The sequence below is a fragment of the Danio rerio genome, chromosome 7, assembly GCF_049306965.1.
Source record: "Danio rerio strain Tuebingen ecotype United States chromosome 7, GRCz12tu, whole genome shotgun sequence".
Taxonomy (NCBI): Eukaryota; Metazoa; Chordata; class Actinopteri; order Cypriniformes; family Danionidae; genus Danio; species Danio rerio.
In genome coordinates this window covers 40,911,996-40,931,790 of record NC_133182.1, presented here as the reverse complement: position 1 = coordinate 40,931,790, position 19,795 = coordinate 40,911,996, and the positions used below count along the sequence as shown (strand labels likewise).

Genomic DNA, 19,795 nt, shown 5'->3' with positions numbered 1-19,795 from the left:
CTTTAGTTTTGGTGTGCCTTAATTGATTTTTAAAATGTTTTTTTTTATTATTATTGACATTTTCTTTTAGATTAGCATTGATAAAATGTTGGTTTTGATAAAAGTTGGTTTTCTTTGATATGTTTGTTATTCATAGTTTGAAATGTTGATTAAAAATTGCAATAAAAATAAAGTAGAGCATTGGATACTGCAAAAAATAATTAAATAAAATAGTGGAACCTGTTAAAGCCAATTTAATTGTTTAAAATATGAAAAAGGTATCAAATCTTAAACCATATAAAAAGGGAATGTTCCAGTGCAATCTAATCTTAACTGTGCTTCTTGAGGCTGAAGCACCATCATTCGCAAACCCTTTGGAATACACCCAGACCAGAAGAATGGGACACCAAAGATTGCAATCAGAGGTCATGGTTCAAAAACACGTGGAGAATGTTGATAAAGTAAAGTTATTCTAAAAATCTCCCAAATTTGGACAAGGAAAAAGGAGGTACTGTATGTTCAGCAGGTGCCAGATAACACCTTAACATCCATATTTTGAAAAAAGTACTGTAATTTAAAGTTTTAAATATGAAAATTCCTAAACTGAATCTGACTAGGCCTGAATCTTGAGCAGAGGAGGAATTATCTGTGACATCAGCTTCCCACCATCCCACATCCAAACTGTATATCCCACTGATGAGTAAACTAAGAGAATAAAATACATACAGAAAAAAAGAAAATAAAGCAAATACCTGGTTAATAATGCATTAAGCTTAAAAAAACAAAACACAACATGAAAAGCAGTAAGCTGGTAGAAAAAAAAACATGCAAGTCAATGTTTCCATCTTCAGGTTTCCATCTTCAGGTTTCCATCTTCAGAAGATCTTTTGTGATCAATGGAAGAAAGTCAAAAGGATTTGAAACAAGTGAAGAGTGAGTAATGCGGACAGCAATTTCTGTTTTGAGAGAAATGTGCCTTAAATAGGGGAATAAAGCTCATTTGGATTTCTTAAAAATCTGATTGATTAAAACTGAAATATGGACTTACTCTAGCCTATATTGACACCTGTGAAAATTCTTCACTCTTCTCTCCACATCTCAGTGTGAAATATGTTTTCACTTCCTACTTCACCACTTCTCGGTCTCGAGAGTTTTATTTAGACTAACATCAGTTTCACAATATGTTCCTAAACTATAAATCCTACATATTTGTTTTTATCTTATGAAAAATGCATGATGTTTTGTCCATTGTATCGTATGAAGCTAATGTTAAAATATATTACTTATTTTCTTCAAGATGTCATTTGACATTCCCCACATTACAAAACCTTTACCTGACACACCACTCCGAATTCTCCTCAGCTGTTTGGGTAACAGGAAGTGACGAAACTGCACTAGAATCATGTCGCTTTTATAGAGGTCGGCGGATTGTTGGAGAACATTAACGGCAGATCATTAACAGGGATACAGAGTCACTGAAACACACCTGCTCATCTCTGCCTTTCTAACAGGGAAGTTGTTCCAACCACCTGGGACTGTTTTAATAAACGGACAGCGCTCGGACCAAACAGATTTCCAGCAGGAATAATAGGTTATATATTAATAAAAAAACTCGACCTTATCATTGGATACACCGCGAAGCTCCGAAACAGCTGTAATTAAAGAGACTTATCATTGTCACCGAAGGTTGGTGAGTTTAAAGTTGATTTACGTCTATGTGTTTTTCGGCTTGCGATGAAAACGAGATGAAAAAATACAGTGTCAGTGTCTCAAACTCTACTGTGCTGCCTTTGTAGTCAGCATCGCTGGCGACTTTTGAGTTGATTCTCTGTGATGCGCGACTATTTAAGCACACATAATGCTGAAAAACAGAAATAAGTGTTTAGTTTTACTCATTTAAAATGTCCTTGAAATGACCATTGGCACTTCACTGACCCAATTCAGGTTCAAGCGATTTTATTAAATCTATAAGAGCATACGATTCAATAGTTAATGTAAATACTGCTGTACAAAGCCTACACATATGATAACACCTTAAACTTGTCCATTAAGTTTAATACCAGGTGAAGACAATTAGTGCTAAATGATGGTGTACAATCAGCTTTTTAAAATGATTATTATTTATGTTTAAACCAAGGCATGCCTTTGAAAGTATTAGTCATTTCAAAGAGAGTCTTGACTTTCCAGAACTTTCCATGTCTGCTCACACCTCTAAACTTGTTGCATTCAAAATGTCATATAAACCTGATACGTGCTGGAGATTCATTCACAATTAGTTCTGATAACAGAAGAGCTCACTGTTGTTCGCTTGTAGAACAACAACATGTCTTGGGAGAGTCTTGGTGTTTGGAATGCTGTTTCTGAGACCAACTGTGGTTTTAATGTAATCTTGACATTCAACATTTGCCAGATAGTCATCACGTAACCTCTCAGCATCCGTCACGTTACTTCACTGCCATTTACAAGTCCTCCCCCATGCATGGCCTCGTGGATAGTCAAATGTGATCCTGTCTCAAATATCATACTCGCATTGCATAGGTTACATACTATTATATGAGCATTAGTATATTATTTGAACATAGTAACTGTAACATAGTAACTGAACAAAGTTTGTTTATCAATGTTTGCATATATTCTTTTATTAAGAACCTTGACATGAGTTGGGTTATGAGTTTTTCTGTTGACCACAAAAGATGTTTTGAAGAATGTATTAAGAAATTGTGAAAACTATAAACACCATTGACTTCTATAGTATAAAAAACAAACTCTATGGTCTATAAGTCAATGGTCTTTCCATAATTTTTCAAAACATCTTTTTTGTTGTTCAATAGAAGAAAGTGAAGCCGGTTTAAAAGAAGGTACAAGGTTTTACTTTTTGTTGAACTGTCCTACTTCTAGAGTGTCCTTTAAAGATAAAAACATAGTTGTATTTATATGGCATTGATGTGAAAACTCCATTAAAATAGTTAAATTTAAATTAGTTTAATTGAATTAAGTTTAATTGAGTTTCAAAAATGTACTGCTCTCGTCATGTTGTTTTTGGCTGACTGTATATTAGAGAATTACGTGATTTTGAATCTAGTGTTTGAATCTGGAAATGGTGACGTGGGATATCCGATAATAATTCTGAAAGTATATTATTAATTCATTCATACATTTTCCTCCAACTTCGTCCCTTTATTCATCAGGGGTCGCCACAGCGGAATGAACCGCCAACTTATCCAGTATATGTTTTACGCAGCACATGCCTTTCCAGCTGCATCCCAGTACTGAAAAACATCCATACACACTCATTCACACACATACACTATGGCCAATTTAGTTTATTCAATTCCTCTCTAGCGCATGTATTTGGACTTGTGGGCGAAACCAGAGCATCCAGAGGAAACCCATGCCAACACGGGGGAACATGCAAACTCCACACAGAAATGCCAACTGACCCAGCCAAGACTCGAACCAGTGACCTTCTTGCTGTGAGACGATAGTGCTAACCACTGAGCCACCGTGTTGCATAATAATAATAATAATAATAATAACACCTTTTAGTATATGAAGAGTTCAGATGTAAAGGCCTTTAAATACCAAATGAAATTTCTTTCAAAATGAAAACTTTTCTCAACCTCCTATGTTTAGGTTCAATTATTCCACATTAAAGGCAACGAAAAGAACCTATTAATCACCAAAATATTAAAATTGCAGAACCTACACACAAGAGCTTGAGAAAAATGTTAATTTAGGGAGAAAATATTAGATAGTGTTTAAAGGATTTTGCATCTGAACTCTTCATATGTAGATCCACTGCAGTATCGACCTTAGTCCAAGTGATGTCTATTAAGGATGGTAGTTTGCTGATTGTGCTTTCACAGCATTGCTTCACTTTAATCTAAAGAATGGAGGAAGATCCTTTTAAATGAGGAAAAACCCTGTCTCAGGGTTAACCTGGATAAGTGGAGTAGCAGTAGCCAGTTTGACAGGACTGTGAAAATGCGTAATGTAACAGCTTTCAGTTTCAAGTCAACTAACCAAGTGTCTTTTTAGTTCTCTGTTTGTCAGTATATTCTGCAGGATTTAAAGATCAATGCTGTTAAAGGTGCCCAGTGTACTTTACTTTCTGTCTTTGAGGAGGTACTGGTGTGCCTTTCACTCCCACTGTAACGTAAGAACAGGCTTTGTTGATTAGAAACCTTTTTAAGGCCACTAGACAACCACTATTTATAAAAGAGACATCAAGCAGCTGCAATAGTGTGTCGTTATCAAAACAAGTTTAATTAATTTAGTGTAGTCATTGGGTAGTAATACTTTATAAAACTGATTTTAATGACATCGGTTTGATCAAATGTAAAATTTTCAGGAAGTGTATAAACTGTCTGGGCTATTTATGTTACAGTCTGTCTTTTGCAGAAACAAATTACTCCTATAAAAAGTCTTTGGTTTCAGCCATCTGAAAGGAAATGACAGAAGCTTAATATTAGTGCTTACAAAAATAATCACAATTAATAAAATAAAGGTTTGTTTTGTTATAATTTAAGTGTGTGACTGTGTATATTTATTAACTATACAGGCATGTATATATTTGAAAACAAATTATATTTATATTTAGATTTAAATTATATTTGAAACTAATTATACATACATTTAAATATCTATGTAGCAAAACTTTTTTGTATAGATTCGTTTTAATGAATGTCCATCACTTACACATAATGTATGTAGGCCTGTCACAATAATCAAAATATTGACTTATTATCGCACAACACGTGGATATTTCCTCAATTTTTTGTGATGCAATATATATTGCCCATACATAAAAAAAGTCAGCAACATTTTAACTTATTGCACAGCCTCTGACACCTTCAATAAAGATACTGACGATGTCAGTATGGTTAAAAAAACTATAGTATTTAATATAAATTATAGTATATTTTTATGTGGGTGCCTAACAATTGAAAATAGATCTGGTATTGTATGTGGCCTATAGCATCCTGTGCTCTAAATTGACTTTGGTAAACATGCTACTTTTTCCTAGTGTTGGTACCTTGCACATTTTGTCAACATTGCTTAATTATTTGTTTAGGATATATACATTTTCACATGCTGATTCCAATGCCCAATTATTAAATGAAATATTCTAAAGAATAAAATATGTTCTTTGATAGTGTATTTCCATTATGATGCTGTTAGGTTCATACTTGCATAATGAGTGGCATAAATTGATTTTAAAAGAACAATAATATCGTTATCACATTAAATTGTGGTACAATATATCGTACAACACAAATTTGATATTGTGACAGGCCTAAAGGTATGTCTGTTTATTATAGATAGATATTTATTACGTCAAAGCAAACCTTTATTTTGCGTTCGGTTAATCTTTGCCTAGCTCTACTTAATTTCCAAAGTAACAGATTCAGACACTTGTATCAGTTGGCCATAAAACTCAAAGACAGTAGCAGAGTTCATCCAGCTGTCCTCTGGTTCAGTCTGTCACACCTTTGCCAAATATTGATTTCCATTGTCCTAGATAGCACTGCCTCATCTGTTACTCACATTGGCAAACATGTGCTGTCAAATAAATCTATTATTTTGAAAGAATAAAAGAAATGGCAATGCTTGTTGCTGGACTGATCATCCATTAAACTTTCAAGAATACATTCATGCACTCTCAAACCTGCTAATTTAGAGTTACTTTTCATATCTTATAATTAAACCACCAAACCAATTTAGACTAACAAAAACTGGTTGATCTGTGGTGAGATTTGGCACAATCTGACTGCATACTTTGCGGTCAAGAGATCTGGTGTTAGCTGAGCTGACAGCCTCCTCTTAGTGCCATCATGAGAAGCCAGAAAACAAGCTCCAGAGAATTCAGCAACCATTTCACATCTGTTCACACATTTGTGAGTTTGCCCTGACTGCTGTTTCATGACAAGTAGCAAAGGAATGTGCAACAGAGATTGAAGGAAGATAGAGCTGAGGAAAAACCATGAATCGAGGACTGAACACTTACTGTAAGTGTACTTCATGAAGTGAATGACTCAAAAAGGTGTAAATGTTGGAATGTTGGCTGCAGGGCAAAAGGTGGGGTTTGAAACACTTAATGGCTCAGAACTGACTGAAGAGAAGAGGAAATGCTGTGTGTGTGCTGTATGTGAGAATCAGCGTCTATTGAAACTGGGGCATCAGTCGCTAACAAAGTTCTTACATTCTGTTGTTTATATAAATTTGTGAAACGGGTTGAGTTTGTATATTAATGAGAAATGGCCGTTGGAATAGGATGAATGTAGAAACAACAATTTATATGAAGTGAATCCATTTGTAAATGAAAGAAACATTCAGGTTGTACATATAGTAGGAGATGTAGAATCGGCCAGTCAAGACTTACACACTTATATTTAAGATGGTGCCTCCTTTTAAAAATATCTATCGAAAGGGCAAGAAAAACCTGTTTGTGACTTGTGTACGAATATTTTGATGATAAAACATATTTTAATAGAATGTGTATTTTAAATGATATTAGAAAACATTTTTATTCAGGAAATATTTTAAGGGAAATGTTTGAAAAGGGGTCTTCAGGAGGAATTTTTCAAATGTTATTATTAATCAACCTAGAAGATATATATGTATATGACTCTTTTTAGTGTTGTTGTTGTTGTTGTTGTTATTCGGGGCAGACTTGATGATTTGGGGGCCCCAAGCATTACCAGGTATGGGGCCCTAGCATTAAAACTCAAAACACTCTTTCTCTGTGGATCTTTTTTCTGTCTGTAGATTCATTTTTCTTTTTCTTTAAATAAACTGCATGTTAAAAATATATATTAAGTGGAACCTTTATCTTCCTAATGTAAAATGAAATACAATTAACTTACAAATAAAAAACGTTCACAAAGTTCACAAACGAACTATACATACATTTAATTAGCCATTTTTGTGACTGATTAGATTTCAATATTTGCATGTGCAGGATGAAAGGAACATTTCACAATTCATCATTAAAATCTTAATGGTTTTGGATATAGTTTTACAATATATGATAGAAAATGTATAAAAGAGCTATATGATTAAATAGGCTTCTTAGTATTAGTTGGGGGCCCCTAATTTCCTGTTGCCCTAAGTTTGGAGGCCTTAAATCCCCGTGGCTGCTTACCTCGCTTATCGATAAAGTCTGCCCCTGATTTTTATTTGTATGATTTTTGTACTTTGAAAAAAAAGAATTGATTAAGAATGATTGATAAGGATGTTATATATTGTATATTTAGTATAGGTTTTGACATGAATATAGCCAATGTTGTTGGGGTGACGCGGTGCAGCAGTGTGTAGCACGATCACCTCACTGCAAGAAGGCTGCTGGTTTGAGCCTCAGCTGGGTCAGTTGGCATTTCTGTGTGGAGTTTGTTTCCCCCCGGGTTTGTATGGTTTTCCTCTGGGTGCTCCGTTTTCCCTCACAAGTTCAAAGACGTGGTAAAGGTGAATTGGGTAAGTTAAATTGTCAGTTGTGTATGAGTATGAATAGGTGTGTATGTATGTTTCCAGGGCATCCGCTGTGTAAAACATGTGCTGAATAAGTTGGCGGTTCATTTTACTGTGGTGACCTCAGATTAATAAAGGGACTAAAGCGAAAAGAAAATGAATAGCCAATGTGCTGGTATCACATTAAAACATAAAGAAATACATTTGTGTGTCAAAATCTACCTATTAAGTACATTTTCAAGTTGCTTTCTTGAAATAATATATCTTAGTCCTCAAATTGCCTTAATGGTTGTGTTCATTGATATTTAGCATTTTTGAAAATAGTTAAAATAATATAAATACAATAGTTTTTGTTTGTTTGTGTAGTAGTCCAAACAATTTACTATGTACAGTATAGTACACTAGTAGATGTTTCTTACTGAATCACTGTAGTTGTGTAACTTGAGTTTGCTTGGGTGGCATGATGAAATCTTTTTTGCTTTTTAAGCTTTAGGGTTTAAATTTTTGTGGCCAATCAACCTTCATCCTGTCTTTTTTCCTCAGTATTGGGTGTTTGCATGAGCAATACAATTATTCATTTTGAACAAATTGTAATCAAACGTTATCTGTGATTTTAATTTACGGAAATGAATGCAAACCAAAAATGAAGAAATCTAGATAGAAAAAAAAAAGTTGTTTTCAAAATGAAACAATTTATTGTTGTGCTGAATAATCACAGTCAACAATGTGCTTGCAGTTTATGATTAGGAATGGGAGTGATTTAGGGTAAGTTGCATGTAATTATTCACCATTAAAATAAAATAATTTATTTAAGTCCTGAGTAATCACTGTAAACAATGTACAGATAATTATTATTAGTATGATAGTTATTAATTGGTATGATTTAGGGTTAGTTGCACGTAATTATACATAATTTATTGTTATCAGTAAGTTACACATTTAAAATAAAGTATTAATAAAATAGTAATTAGTTGGCCTCAACCGAAAGTTGAGCCAAAATATATTTTTGTTAGATTTGTTGTACATGTCATTTCAAGTGGACTAAATTGATAAAGTAATTGTATTTTTAAAGACACAGTGACAGTAACAAAATTGTCTGTATTCACAACAAAATACGGTGTATTGTTATGATGCTGTGACTGAGTGTGGAGTCATGGGAGTTGTCCTCGTCATTACATCCTGCTGTACTGCAGAAATCCTCTTAAAGAATGAGCTGAAATATTCAAAACTTATTTGTTATTATGGTATTTGAAGCGGAGTTAGGCTGAAAGCTGTTGAAGTGAAATGAATGTTGAAGCAATTGCTGATGAGAAACGAGCATTATACAACATGAAAGCAGGAGAGCTTTTATTATGCCACAGTCCATCACTTCTTCTGGTCATGAGCACATGTTGAAGAAGCAGCACTGTTATATCATACTTAATACATTTAAGGGTTCTGTTATAATGCTTTGTGCAGTCTTATAAATACACCACACATCTTGGTGTTTTCCTGTTTTCCATAAAATAGGAAAACAGAACCACACTTAGTCACTAGTTAAATTAACCAATTTCTCTGGATTTGAACGTTTTTAAAAACATTTGGAATAAAGTAAGTACATAAGCCATCAAAAATATAACGTATAGTATAACTAGTGCTTTTTAAACATTAATACATATTGTGCCTTTAAGGCTGGAATACATTACATGACTTTGCCCATAATTACAATCTGGAGTAGTTTTTGGCCTGACCCTGATATCACAGGCCTTTGTGAGGTTTAATGTTAGATGGACACGGACTTTGGTATTTGTAATCTTCATCCTTCACTTCAGACATATTTTATATCGAGTTGATAAGCTTTTGAGCCACATTTAGTGCAAATAAATTTATTTTGAACACTTTTCTCTGTGGGTTGAAAGTCTAGAAGGATGTGATGTTTTTGTGTTTGATGCCCAGTGTTTCTGGTCAGTAGACTTATGATGCCTAATGTTCAGTCCTAAAGTCAGTTTAGTGTTTTAAAAATCATGTAGTGTAGGCCTTGATCACCTCTGGGCCTGTCCTGAAGGACACCGCTGATATAAATAACACCAGTCAGATCCAGCTGGAAGGATACGGGAACTGACTATTTGGCACCTGATTGTCTGAAAGCAGTTGATGTTTTGATGCTAATGATAAGTCTGATAAATTTAAGATGATTTAAAGGACACAATTTAAAAATATCATGTGGGTTCGAAGTATAACACACTTGTCATATTCATAAACCAGTAAGAACTTCTGCTTTTGATAATTTCTCATATTATGTTACCTTCTTAAATAGGATTTCCTAAAATAAAATTGAAGTAATATACAGGAGCCTAGAGTGGATGACATGTCCAATCATGAATCAATCCTAAACACTATTATGCATGCCATGAAATGTAATGCAGAACTAAGCTTTTAAGTGACGAGTTGGTGTTTTGAGGTTGTCCCTCACAGTAGTCTCCCACCCTTTAACAAAGCACACCCTCAATCTGTTGTCCTCTCTTTTATGTCTTCTTCAACTGGTTCTCTGTCGCTCTCTTTCTTTTTTTTAGGCCCACTGCTGAACATTAGTCTTCATCCCGTGGAGTGGAAACCCAAAACCTGAGCCATGGAGGAGGATTATTACCACATCCTTGGTGTCACGAAAAGCGCATCTCCTGACGATATAAAGAAAGCGTAAGTACTCTGTGTTCTGTCATGGCTGTCTATTTTTACACACTGGACATAGTAGAGCGTTAATGATAACAGTGACTGTGCAACACAGGCTTAGTGTTACTGTTTGTGTGAGACTTCTTTATTACTCATCTCTGTCAGTGCGTTTGTTTTAATCCCTTGCTTCTGATGTTCTTTGAATAAAATAAAAAAGCCCTACTTTTTAATGTCTTCGTTTGGAAATAAACAAATGCGGACCCAGATAAGCATTGCTGTTCGTGCTTGCCGTGACATTGCTGAGGTTGAGATGGAAACACTTTCACTGTGGTAAATATAGAAGGGATTAAGAGAAATGCTATGGCAAACTCTCTTATGTCATGACAAATTGATAAAAGTTTTAAGAAATTTGCCAATAATTTTTCAACTAAACCTCTTCAAAATGCAAAGTACATTCTTAATCAGCTTGATCCAAGACCATTCATATAATAGTACATAGTTTAAAATATTCAATAGTTTCATAAGATGCAGTTATGGGAAAAAATAAGAGATCATTTGGCATTTTTCAGTTTAGCTGTATTTAGTACAATTTGTAGTCATGTGTTGGAGTAAAATGTAATTTTTGTTTTATCTGAAAACAGCTAATGTCATTTCTTAAAAAAATATATATATGCGTTTTATATATGCATTTTATATATGTATGCAACAGTTAGTTAAAATAACAAAAAAGAAGGCATTTTCATTTATATTCATTTTTAGACGATGCAATAACCAGTGTTTTAACTTGGTATTTAGTTATGAAAGCAATATTTGGTAGAATAACTTCAGTTGTTTGATCACAATTGTTTTGCTTTTTTTGTGTTTTTTTTTTAAACCAATTATCTTTTTGTTTTCTTTAAAAATGTAAAAGGAAGGTTTTACCTTTTTAATAGAATTAAACAAAAATGAGCAGTTTATGCAAACACATACCTAAAGAGTTCAGTAAACCCAGAGAAACTAATGTAGTGGAAAAGAAGTTCCATTAATGCAAAATTTCACGGTAACATTGTATTTTGATGGTCCCTTTAACGCATTTTGTTGAATTTAAGTTACATTGCATCTACATGCCAACTAATTCTCATTAGATTATAAGTAGACTGTTAGGTTGGGGTTAGTGTAAGTAGACGTACTTGCAAATTTTCTTATGGTCAGATAAATGTGTTGAAGGAGCAGTATCAGCAAATATTAAGCAGACAGTCTACTAATACTCAAATGAGAGTTATTGGCATTTAGTTTCAATGCAACTTGTCAACTGAATGTGCAATAGGGACCATCAAAATAAAGTCTAATTGCTAATTTCACACGTCATTTAGATATTGCATGTAAACGTAAACACAGTCTTTTATATTGCAAATTGAGCTTGACCCAGAAAAAGGAATAGGGTGTAGACGGGAAACCTTACAGCATTTAGTGGTGTTTAGTCACATTGTGTCCTTATTCATTACTCCACACCTTATTCATCCACTCCCTTTCTAGAAAGGGTGTTTTTGTCCTTTGTTTTTCAGGTGAGCAAACAGCTATTGAAGCCTTGTTCTGTAGGTCACTGAATTTGCTGATGTTTAAGGGAGGATTTCTAAAGCACAGTGGTTTGGAGGGTAAACGCTATCAAAAGATGTGCAAAGGACAAATCCTCTGGTGTATAGAGTGTTTGGTTTAGGCCATTGACGCTGCAGGCTGCGTGTGTATTGCTGACTCAGGTTGAGTGTACAGGGATGCTGACCTGTTGTCACACCTACTGAAGTTAAACTGTGCAGCATGACCTGGATTAAAAAGTGGATGTTAAGAGGTGTGGAATTTATTTTGTGTGGGCATTACATTATTTTTCCAGTGAATATTAGCATCCTTGAACATTTAATTTGATTTAAACACTGTTTCTGGTCAGCTTTTTTTTTTTTTTTTTTTTTTTACTAAAATCAGCATCAGGAATTTATAGTGATTTATAAAAATCTTTGTAGTCCTATATCTTCAGTTTTGTAACTAACATTTTTGTTGTTGTTTGTTCATGATTCTTATATAATGAAATTTGTTGATTAAATATAAGTTAATAAAATAAAAATATGGTAAAGCAGTGGCACAGTAGGTTGTGCTGTTGCCTTACAGCAAGAAGGTTGTTGGTTTGAGCCTCTGCTGGGTCAGTTGGCGTTTCTCTGTGGAGTTTGCATGTTCTTCTTGAGTTTTGCGCGGGTTTTCTCTGGGTGCTCCGGTTTCCCCCACAGCCCAAAGACATGCGGTACAGGTGAATTAGGTAGGCTAAATTGTCCGTGGTGTATGAGTGTGTATGGATGTTTCCCAGAGATGGGTTGCAGCTGGAACGGCATCCTCTGCGTAAAGCATATGCTGAATTTGACGGTTCATTCCGCTGTGGCGACCCTGGATTAATTAAGGGACCAAGCCAAAAAGAAAATGAATGAATAAATGAATGAATAAATAAATAAATGAAAATTAAAAATAAATAAAATAATTAATAACCTAAACTTTTTTTGTGTTTGCATTCATTAATCACCCTCATATATGCTGTTATTTTTGTAAATAATTTTTTAATGTTCTAGATATACAAATACACACTATATACACTATATATTATCACTTTCATTCTTTTTTGTACATCTTTGATGTACTTTTTAAATTGTGACTATATATTCTGCATATAAATTTATATTCTGCAGGTGCATGTAGTTTTTGTGCCCTTTTCAAATTTAAGATGTCTTGCTTTGAAAAAGGTGTGTATGTGCTTTTTCAGGTACAGAAAACTTGCACTAAAATGGCATCCAGACAAAAACCCCAATGACAAAGAGGAGGCGGAGAAAAGGTTCAAAGAAATCTCAGAAGCATATGAAGTCCTGTCAGATGGTATTGGATATTTATTTTTTCTATAATTATTTTTAAATGATACACTGTTTTTTTATTATTGAAAGTGAATAATTTCCTCTTATAAATGTTTGTAAAGTGTAAAGAAATCTACCAAAATAACCTGTCAGTGGTTGAATTGCTTGATTTATGACTATTTTAAGGTGTTGAGGTATGACACATGTCCTGGTATTTTGGCTTTTTAAGTCTTTTTCTTAAGCCAGTTACTTTTTTCTGTATTTCTGCAGTAAAAAAAAAAGTTATGTATTTTCATTTGCATGTCTGCATTTTTTTTTGTACATCTTCCCATTTACCGTTTTATTAAATGTGTAGAGGTATTTTTAGATTTCATTTATTATTTATTATTAAATATTTCATTTTCCTGTGCAAGACTTGTTAAAATGCATTGCCACACAGTTATTGTAATCTCAACATGAATAAAAAAAAAGTTGGTGCTTTTGCTTCTGATAGTAAAATATATTTTGTTCATCTGGTCACAGGTGAAAAACGATACAATTTTTATAAATCAAAAAAAGTGTCCACTTTCACTTCCATGGGTGGTAGAAAACACCCATATTGTGTTTGTAATGTGCTTTTAGTCACATGTGTAGCCACTTGTGGTTTAAATAGCCAGTAAATAAAGAAATATTCTTGGACCTTTTGGTGCAGCATGACAGCCAGATGGTGTTTAAGCTCTGTCTTCTGAAATTGTAAGCAAATAATTTAAACAGCACAATGCTTCCTTAAAAGTCTTCCTTTTAACACAAAGCGTTGAGTGTTGTTTGTGTTTATCTAATCTGAAACCAAAAAAACTGTTCTGTGTTGTTTTCTGTTGTCTCTTTTAGCATTCATTTGCCAATCACTCTTATTTTACTAATATTAGATTAGATTAGAAAAGGCCAGTACACACAGCTGTCCATAGGCCCTTCTTCCCTTAAAGAAATCAGGGAAGAGACTGAAACAAAACAGAAGTGTCATGTAAAGGTGTAAACAGGAATGTGTGTCCTTAGTCTGCTTTTTTATAGTAAATAGGCAACTGCCCTAGAGTAAAACAGTTTATTTATTTATTTATTTATTTATTTTTATCGATTCAGTTGATATCCCGGTCTGGCGAGAGCACTTTTAGCTTAGCAAAGATCATTGAATCTGATTAAACTGCTATTTTGCTATACCTTCAATATCAGTTGTATACCAGACCTCGAACATGCCACAAAGAAAAAGTGAAGGTGTTGTGGCAGGTGTGTGTAACTTATATAAAACATGTTAAACTGAGTGAAACTAAAAGCAGCATTTTTCTTTTGCAGAAAACAAACGGAGAGATTATGATAGATATGGTAAACAAGGCCTCTCTAATAGAGGTAGGTGAAGTTATTTTCTTTGTAAAAGTTACCTGTTCACATTTGTTCCTGTTTTTGGAAATGTGTCTGTCCTCTAATGATTTATTGTTGTGAAAGGTGGCCATTACGATGATGAATATATGGGTGGATTCACATTCCGTAACCCAGAAGACGTCTTCAGGGAATTTTTTGGAGGTCATGATCCATTTGCAGATTTCTTTGGTAGGTGCATGTGAGATTATTATTATTATTATTTTATTGAATTAATAAAGCAAGTGCCAAAAGGGGACATTCGCAACATGCAGTTTAGTATTTCAATTTTTAACTGTGAAACCGCATTTACCCTGCATTATTTCAGAATAAAGAGCTTCTTGTCAGTGAAAATGGTGTTCAAAATTAGAACAAAACTCCCAAAGTGAGGAAATGAAGGTCATTTAATCTCTCTCGTTGTTCCTGTCTGTGTGACAGTAATAACGTGGTTTGAGTTATAATTAGGTAATTAGATTTTGCATGAAATTATTGGAGCTTGGGTTCATTAGTTGATTAGCTTTATGTTAATCTACTATAATTATATTGTTCACTAAAAATACTCTCAGAAATGGGCTCTTAACTTTGGTGTGTATTATGGGAAAATTGTACTTTTATCTTTTATACGGTTACAAAACACACACACACACACACACACACACACACACACACACACACACACACACATATATATATATATATATATATATATATATATATATATATATATATATATAAATATATATATATATATATATATATATATATATATATATATATATATATCTAATATCACATTTGTGCAGTTTTTTCTCTGATACTTCACACAAAGGAACTTTATGCTTATTTTAGAAAAGGACATAACAGCATCATGAAAGTAGTGCATGTGACTTGCGTGCTACAATCCACATCTTCTGAGGATTATCCATGAATAAAGGCTTAAAGGGACAGTTAACTCGTAAATTAAAATTTACTCAGCCTCAAGTGGTTTTAAACTTTTTATGAATTTAATTTATTCTGTTGAACACAAAACAAGGTTTTCTGAAGAATAATGAAACCAGCAGCCATTGACCTCTAAAGGAGGACCTTTTGTTCATTTTATGGAAGTCAGTAGCTGTTTGTTTTCCAATGTTCTTCAGTATATCTAACTTGGTGTTCAACAGAAGAAAGTCAATCAGGTTTGGAACATGTGGAGAGAGGGTAAATGATGACAGAATTTAGATTTTTGGGTGAACTATCTTTTTAGACCACATTCATAGTTATAATTTGTTATATTGTTGAACAAATAAAATCTTAAATGCTTTCCACAATTTAAAAAACAAAACAAAGTTTTTGGAGTGCAAATCTGTCCCCTTAATTATTGTTAAATACTGATATTGGTGAACTTGTTCAAATAGGACTGCTCACTAATAACACACTTTAGTCATCCGTTAAACACTGAAGTGCTTCCCCATGCGCTCTGACTCTAACTGCGGGGAACAAATGGCCGAACAGCATGTGTGTGAAACATACAGGCACTCTAAATATGGCGAGGGTGCTTGGACCAGCGAGCGGGACGAGAAGAGAGTGTGCATCATCCACTAGGAATGTTCTCAGAAATAGCTTCCAAATAAAAGAGCAGCAAGAGAAAGGCAAAGCTAATAGCTGTAGGCCAATGCGGGGAGAGAACGCTTGTGTGTGTGTGTGTTTTATATGTATGGTTGAAAAATTTCAGCGAACTGAGAATTGTTTTTGAATGGGTCAACTGGATGCAAATACACTTGGTTTAGGTTTCAGGAGCACCATCTTTGAGGATAGAAGGTCATTGGTGTTTACCGGTGTTTATGTAGCTATGACAAGGTTGGGCTGGGTTAAAATAACTCTGTGCATAAAGATTTCAGTCGTGGTTCTGCCTGCCAAATAAAACTTGCTTGAAGGAGATGGGGAAGTTCATGTTAAGGTGCTGAGTGCCTGAAAATGGAGAACTATTGATCTAGGCATGTTTCAGCAGGCATATAATCTAAATCTTCTATTTTACAACATTTGCTCACAGAACTACGAGGATGAGCAAAAATAGATCTACGTATCCCCTGTTGACCTATGTGTTCCCATTAGATGATGATAATTAAAGCTGCAAGTTACTACTTGTTTTACTGTCACCACATAGTTGTTTTCTTTATAAAAAAAATGATTAATTGTTATATATATAATGTTGTTATTTTTAAACAAATTTTATTTGTTTAATGCATCATACATTTCTTAGTTTATAAGTGTAGTAAAACATTATACCACAATTATAAAGATTTATTTAAAGACATTATATTTAGCTTGGTTGTAAAAAAAATAATAATAAAAAAAGGTTGCCTTACTAAATCAAACAAACTTTGACATTTTTTGTGTAAATAAGTTTCATATATAGGTGAAATAGTGCTTTTCCTTCATATTCCTTCGGTGTTCATACAGTAATTCTGTGAGTACTGAAAAGTTTGTGTTGATATTAAATATTTTAACTGTGATTCGAAATAATTCAGTATTGATCAGTTAAATTGTTAGGGGAAGAAAAACAAACAAAATATATTTTTTAAATCTAGGTTTCACTTGCTTTTTTTATTAAATTATTATTATTTTTTTATAATTAGGAAAAAGTTTTGAAATAAGTCACTCAATGGCTTTATTGAACCTAGAATGCTTTCTGCTGACCCACAGTGAGCCTGAAATGATGTTTTTATTTTAGATGTATTTTATGTTTTTATTTTAAGTGTAAATATCTTTATAATATCCTAATTTTATGACATCTTTTTTCTACTAAGCTCCTAATTTTATTTATTTATTTTTTCTTTATTTTTTTAAGCTGATGACCCATTTGAAGGTTTTTTTGGTGGGCGCCGTCACAGAGGTATGAGCAGGAGCAGGACAGCAGGTCCATTCTTTCCTGGATTTTCTCCATTTGGTCCATCCTTTTCTGGATTTGACACAGGTATGTTAATCTGTGTGCAGCTCAGTGTTTCTCAAACCTTTTCTGTCATTCCCCACTTAAGATGTAGATGAGGGTTCCAAGCCTCACCTGTCCCCGATCACTCATGCTAATAAACTAGAGCTTCAAGTCTTACTGAACTATATAAAAAACCTTTGATAACCTCAAATTCAGAAACATGAAAAGTGTGGACTAGTCTAGTGCTTTGCTTTATTTTCGACACTTTGGAAACTGCATGCAAAAAGAACATTCAAAAAAAGATCATTTTATTAATTATTTTAGTGTCTGCAATGAGCCTGTTGTACACACATTTTCAAAACATGGTTGTAGGCTTACTACCTCTCTCAAGTTTTGCTCAATGTTAATATGATATCTGTATTTTATTTTCAGTGAAGCAACAGCATGGCTTCTTCTTGTTCCATGTCAAATATTGATTCATTGCAAACTTTTATACCCCTTACCACAGTTTTTGTTCTGCTTCAATTACATTCTGACATTAAATTATTCTCATAGATCACTCTGGTATTTCCTTCGCAGTCTGATGTTGTTTAAAGGGATAGTTCACCCTAAACTGAATATACTCTCGCCCTCAAGTACCCTTTTAAGTTTGCATTTTCTGTTGAACACAAAATTAAGATATTTTGAAGCATGTTAGAAACCTGTAACCATTAACACGCATAACAGGAAAAACAATTGTTATAGAAGTTATTGGTTACTTAATGGTCAGTGGTTTCCAACACTTTTTTTTAAATAACTTTTGTGTTCAACAGACAAAAAAAAAAAAAGAAACACAAACAAGTGTGACAAGTGAAGGGTGAGTAAAAGATGGCAGAATTTTCAGTTTTAGATCAACTGCCCCTTTTCTTAAGGCTTACATTTTAAAGGGATAGTTCATCAAAAATGAAAATTCTGTCGTCATTTACTCATCCTTCACTTGTTCCAATCCGCTTTGAAATGTTTTAAAGAAAGTTGGAAAGTGGAAACCTGTAACTATTGACTTCAATAGTGTTTGTTATTCTGACCATGGAAGTTGATACAAGTTTTCAGTTTTACAAAGGTTACAAAGGTTTACAACTGTTTGATGGCATGTAATTTTTGTGTAAATTAACCCTTTAAATATGGCAGAATTTTGACTGTGTGGTCAGTGATTTATGGACATGCAGGTATAGCCATGGGAAAAGTCAACAGTTATTATTGTACAGCTATTAGTGTAATGGAACATGATCATCATTTTTTCTGTAGGGTTTTCTCCGTTCGGCCCAATGGGTGGAGGAAGCTTCAGCTCATTTTCATCGTCTCCATTTGGTGGTGGAGGTGGGATGAGAAACTTCACCTCCATTTCCACATCCACCAAATTCATCAACGGAAAGAGGATCACCACTAAACGGTACAAAAGAACATATTGGAATAGCTTTTAACCGCTTCACACCTTAGTTGCACAATCATTTTAATAACGTTATTCAGTTACACGTCTATGCAAATTGCTCACTAAGTGTTGCTCATTTGACTTAAGTTTATTCAATGCAAATCTCACAGGTAACGTTTGTGTCATTGCAGTATTGTAGAGAACGGTCAAGAGAGAGTGGAGGTAGAGGAGGACGGTCAGCTCAAATCTCTCACAGTCAACGGTAAGGAGCAGTTACTCCGACTGGACAGCAAATGAACTGCAGATGAATGTTCGAAGCGGTTAAACCCAAACATTCCTAAGCATAACCAACCTTCCCAACCAGGCTGATGGCTACCAGTGCACCTGCTCTCCACTAGTCAGCAAACCAAGAGTAGGTAACATGAGCGTTTAGATGGTGCTGTTACCCTCAGTGCAGTGAATCGCAGAGGTAAACAGGGTGAAGTCTCATTCCAGCATTTTTTCCTTTCTTTCTTAGGGACCATTTATTCCTTACAAAACCTCAGTTCGAACAAGCACACTCTATTCCCTTTCTGTCAGCTTTTCTTTCATCCATAAGTGCTTGAAACTGGAGCTTAACAGGTTGTGTTTGCTTTCTGCTGTAGAGCCGTTCAACTGTTCATATGTTGAAGTCTTAACCTCTCCATTCTGACATATTTAATATGATCTAACCAATGTAAGTAGTTGCCATTTGTTTATTATATTAGACTGTTAATAAATTATTATGATTTTTATTTGGCTTTTCACCTAACTGTTGCATAGCCTGAGACCTTTCCATTGATCCGAACATACTGTTTATATACATTGTGTAAACTTATATGCTGGAAATTCTGTTCTTTCTAAGAAAACAAATAAGCAAAGACAGACAAAGTTTCAGGTTTAATAAATTTCACTTTCACCTGTTTGGAATGCTGCACTCAGTGTTTTTGTGGTGCTTTTGGGAAACACAGATTTAACTCCAATTTGTGTGTCTGTGTGTGTGTGTGTGTGTGTATGTGTGTGTCTTTATCTTGGCCTGATGAACTGTACGTGTCTCATAACACTCACAAAATTAAAGACAGTAAAACTTTGCTTTCAGTCTGCTTGCACCTT

General features: G+C 34.1%; 1 protein-coding gene across 9 annotated transcripts in view; it reads left to right on the top strand.

The window, feature by feature from the left end:
- Positions 1 to 1,372: 1,372 nt before the first annotated feature.
- The window catches only part of dnajb6b (DnaJ heat shock protein family (Hsp40) member B6b), a 41,435-nt gene continuing 23,012 nt past the window's right edge, over positions 1,373 to 19,795 (top strand). For 2 of the 9 annotated variants that reach the window (XM_021477435.3, XM_009303366.4), the window contains exons 1-8: positions 1,373 to 1,665; positions 9,999 to 10,122; positions 12,875 to 12,984; positions 14,286 to 14,339; positions 14,436 to 14,540; positions 17,176 to 17,301; positions 18,541 to 18,685; positions 18,856 to 18,926. In XM_021477435.3, the coding sequence (XP_021333110.2) occupies positions 10,055 to 10,122; positions 12,875 to 12,984; positions 14,286 to 14,339; positions 14,436 to 14,540; positions 17,176 to 17,301; positions 18,541 to 18,685; positions 18,856 to 18,926 (679 nt within the window). In that variant the 5' untranslated portion in view covers positions 1,373 to 1,665; positions 9,999 to 10,054. 9 annotated transcript variants of the gene reach the window in all.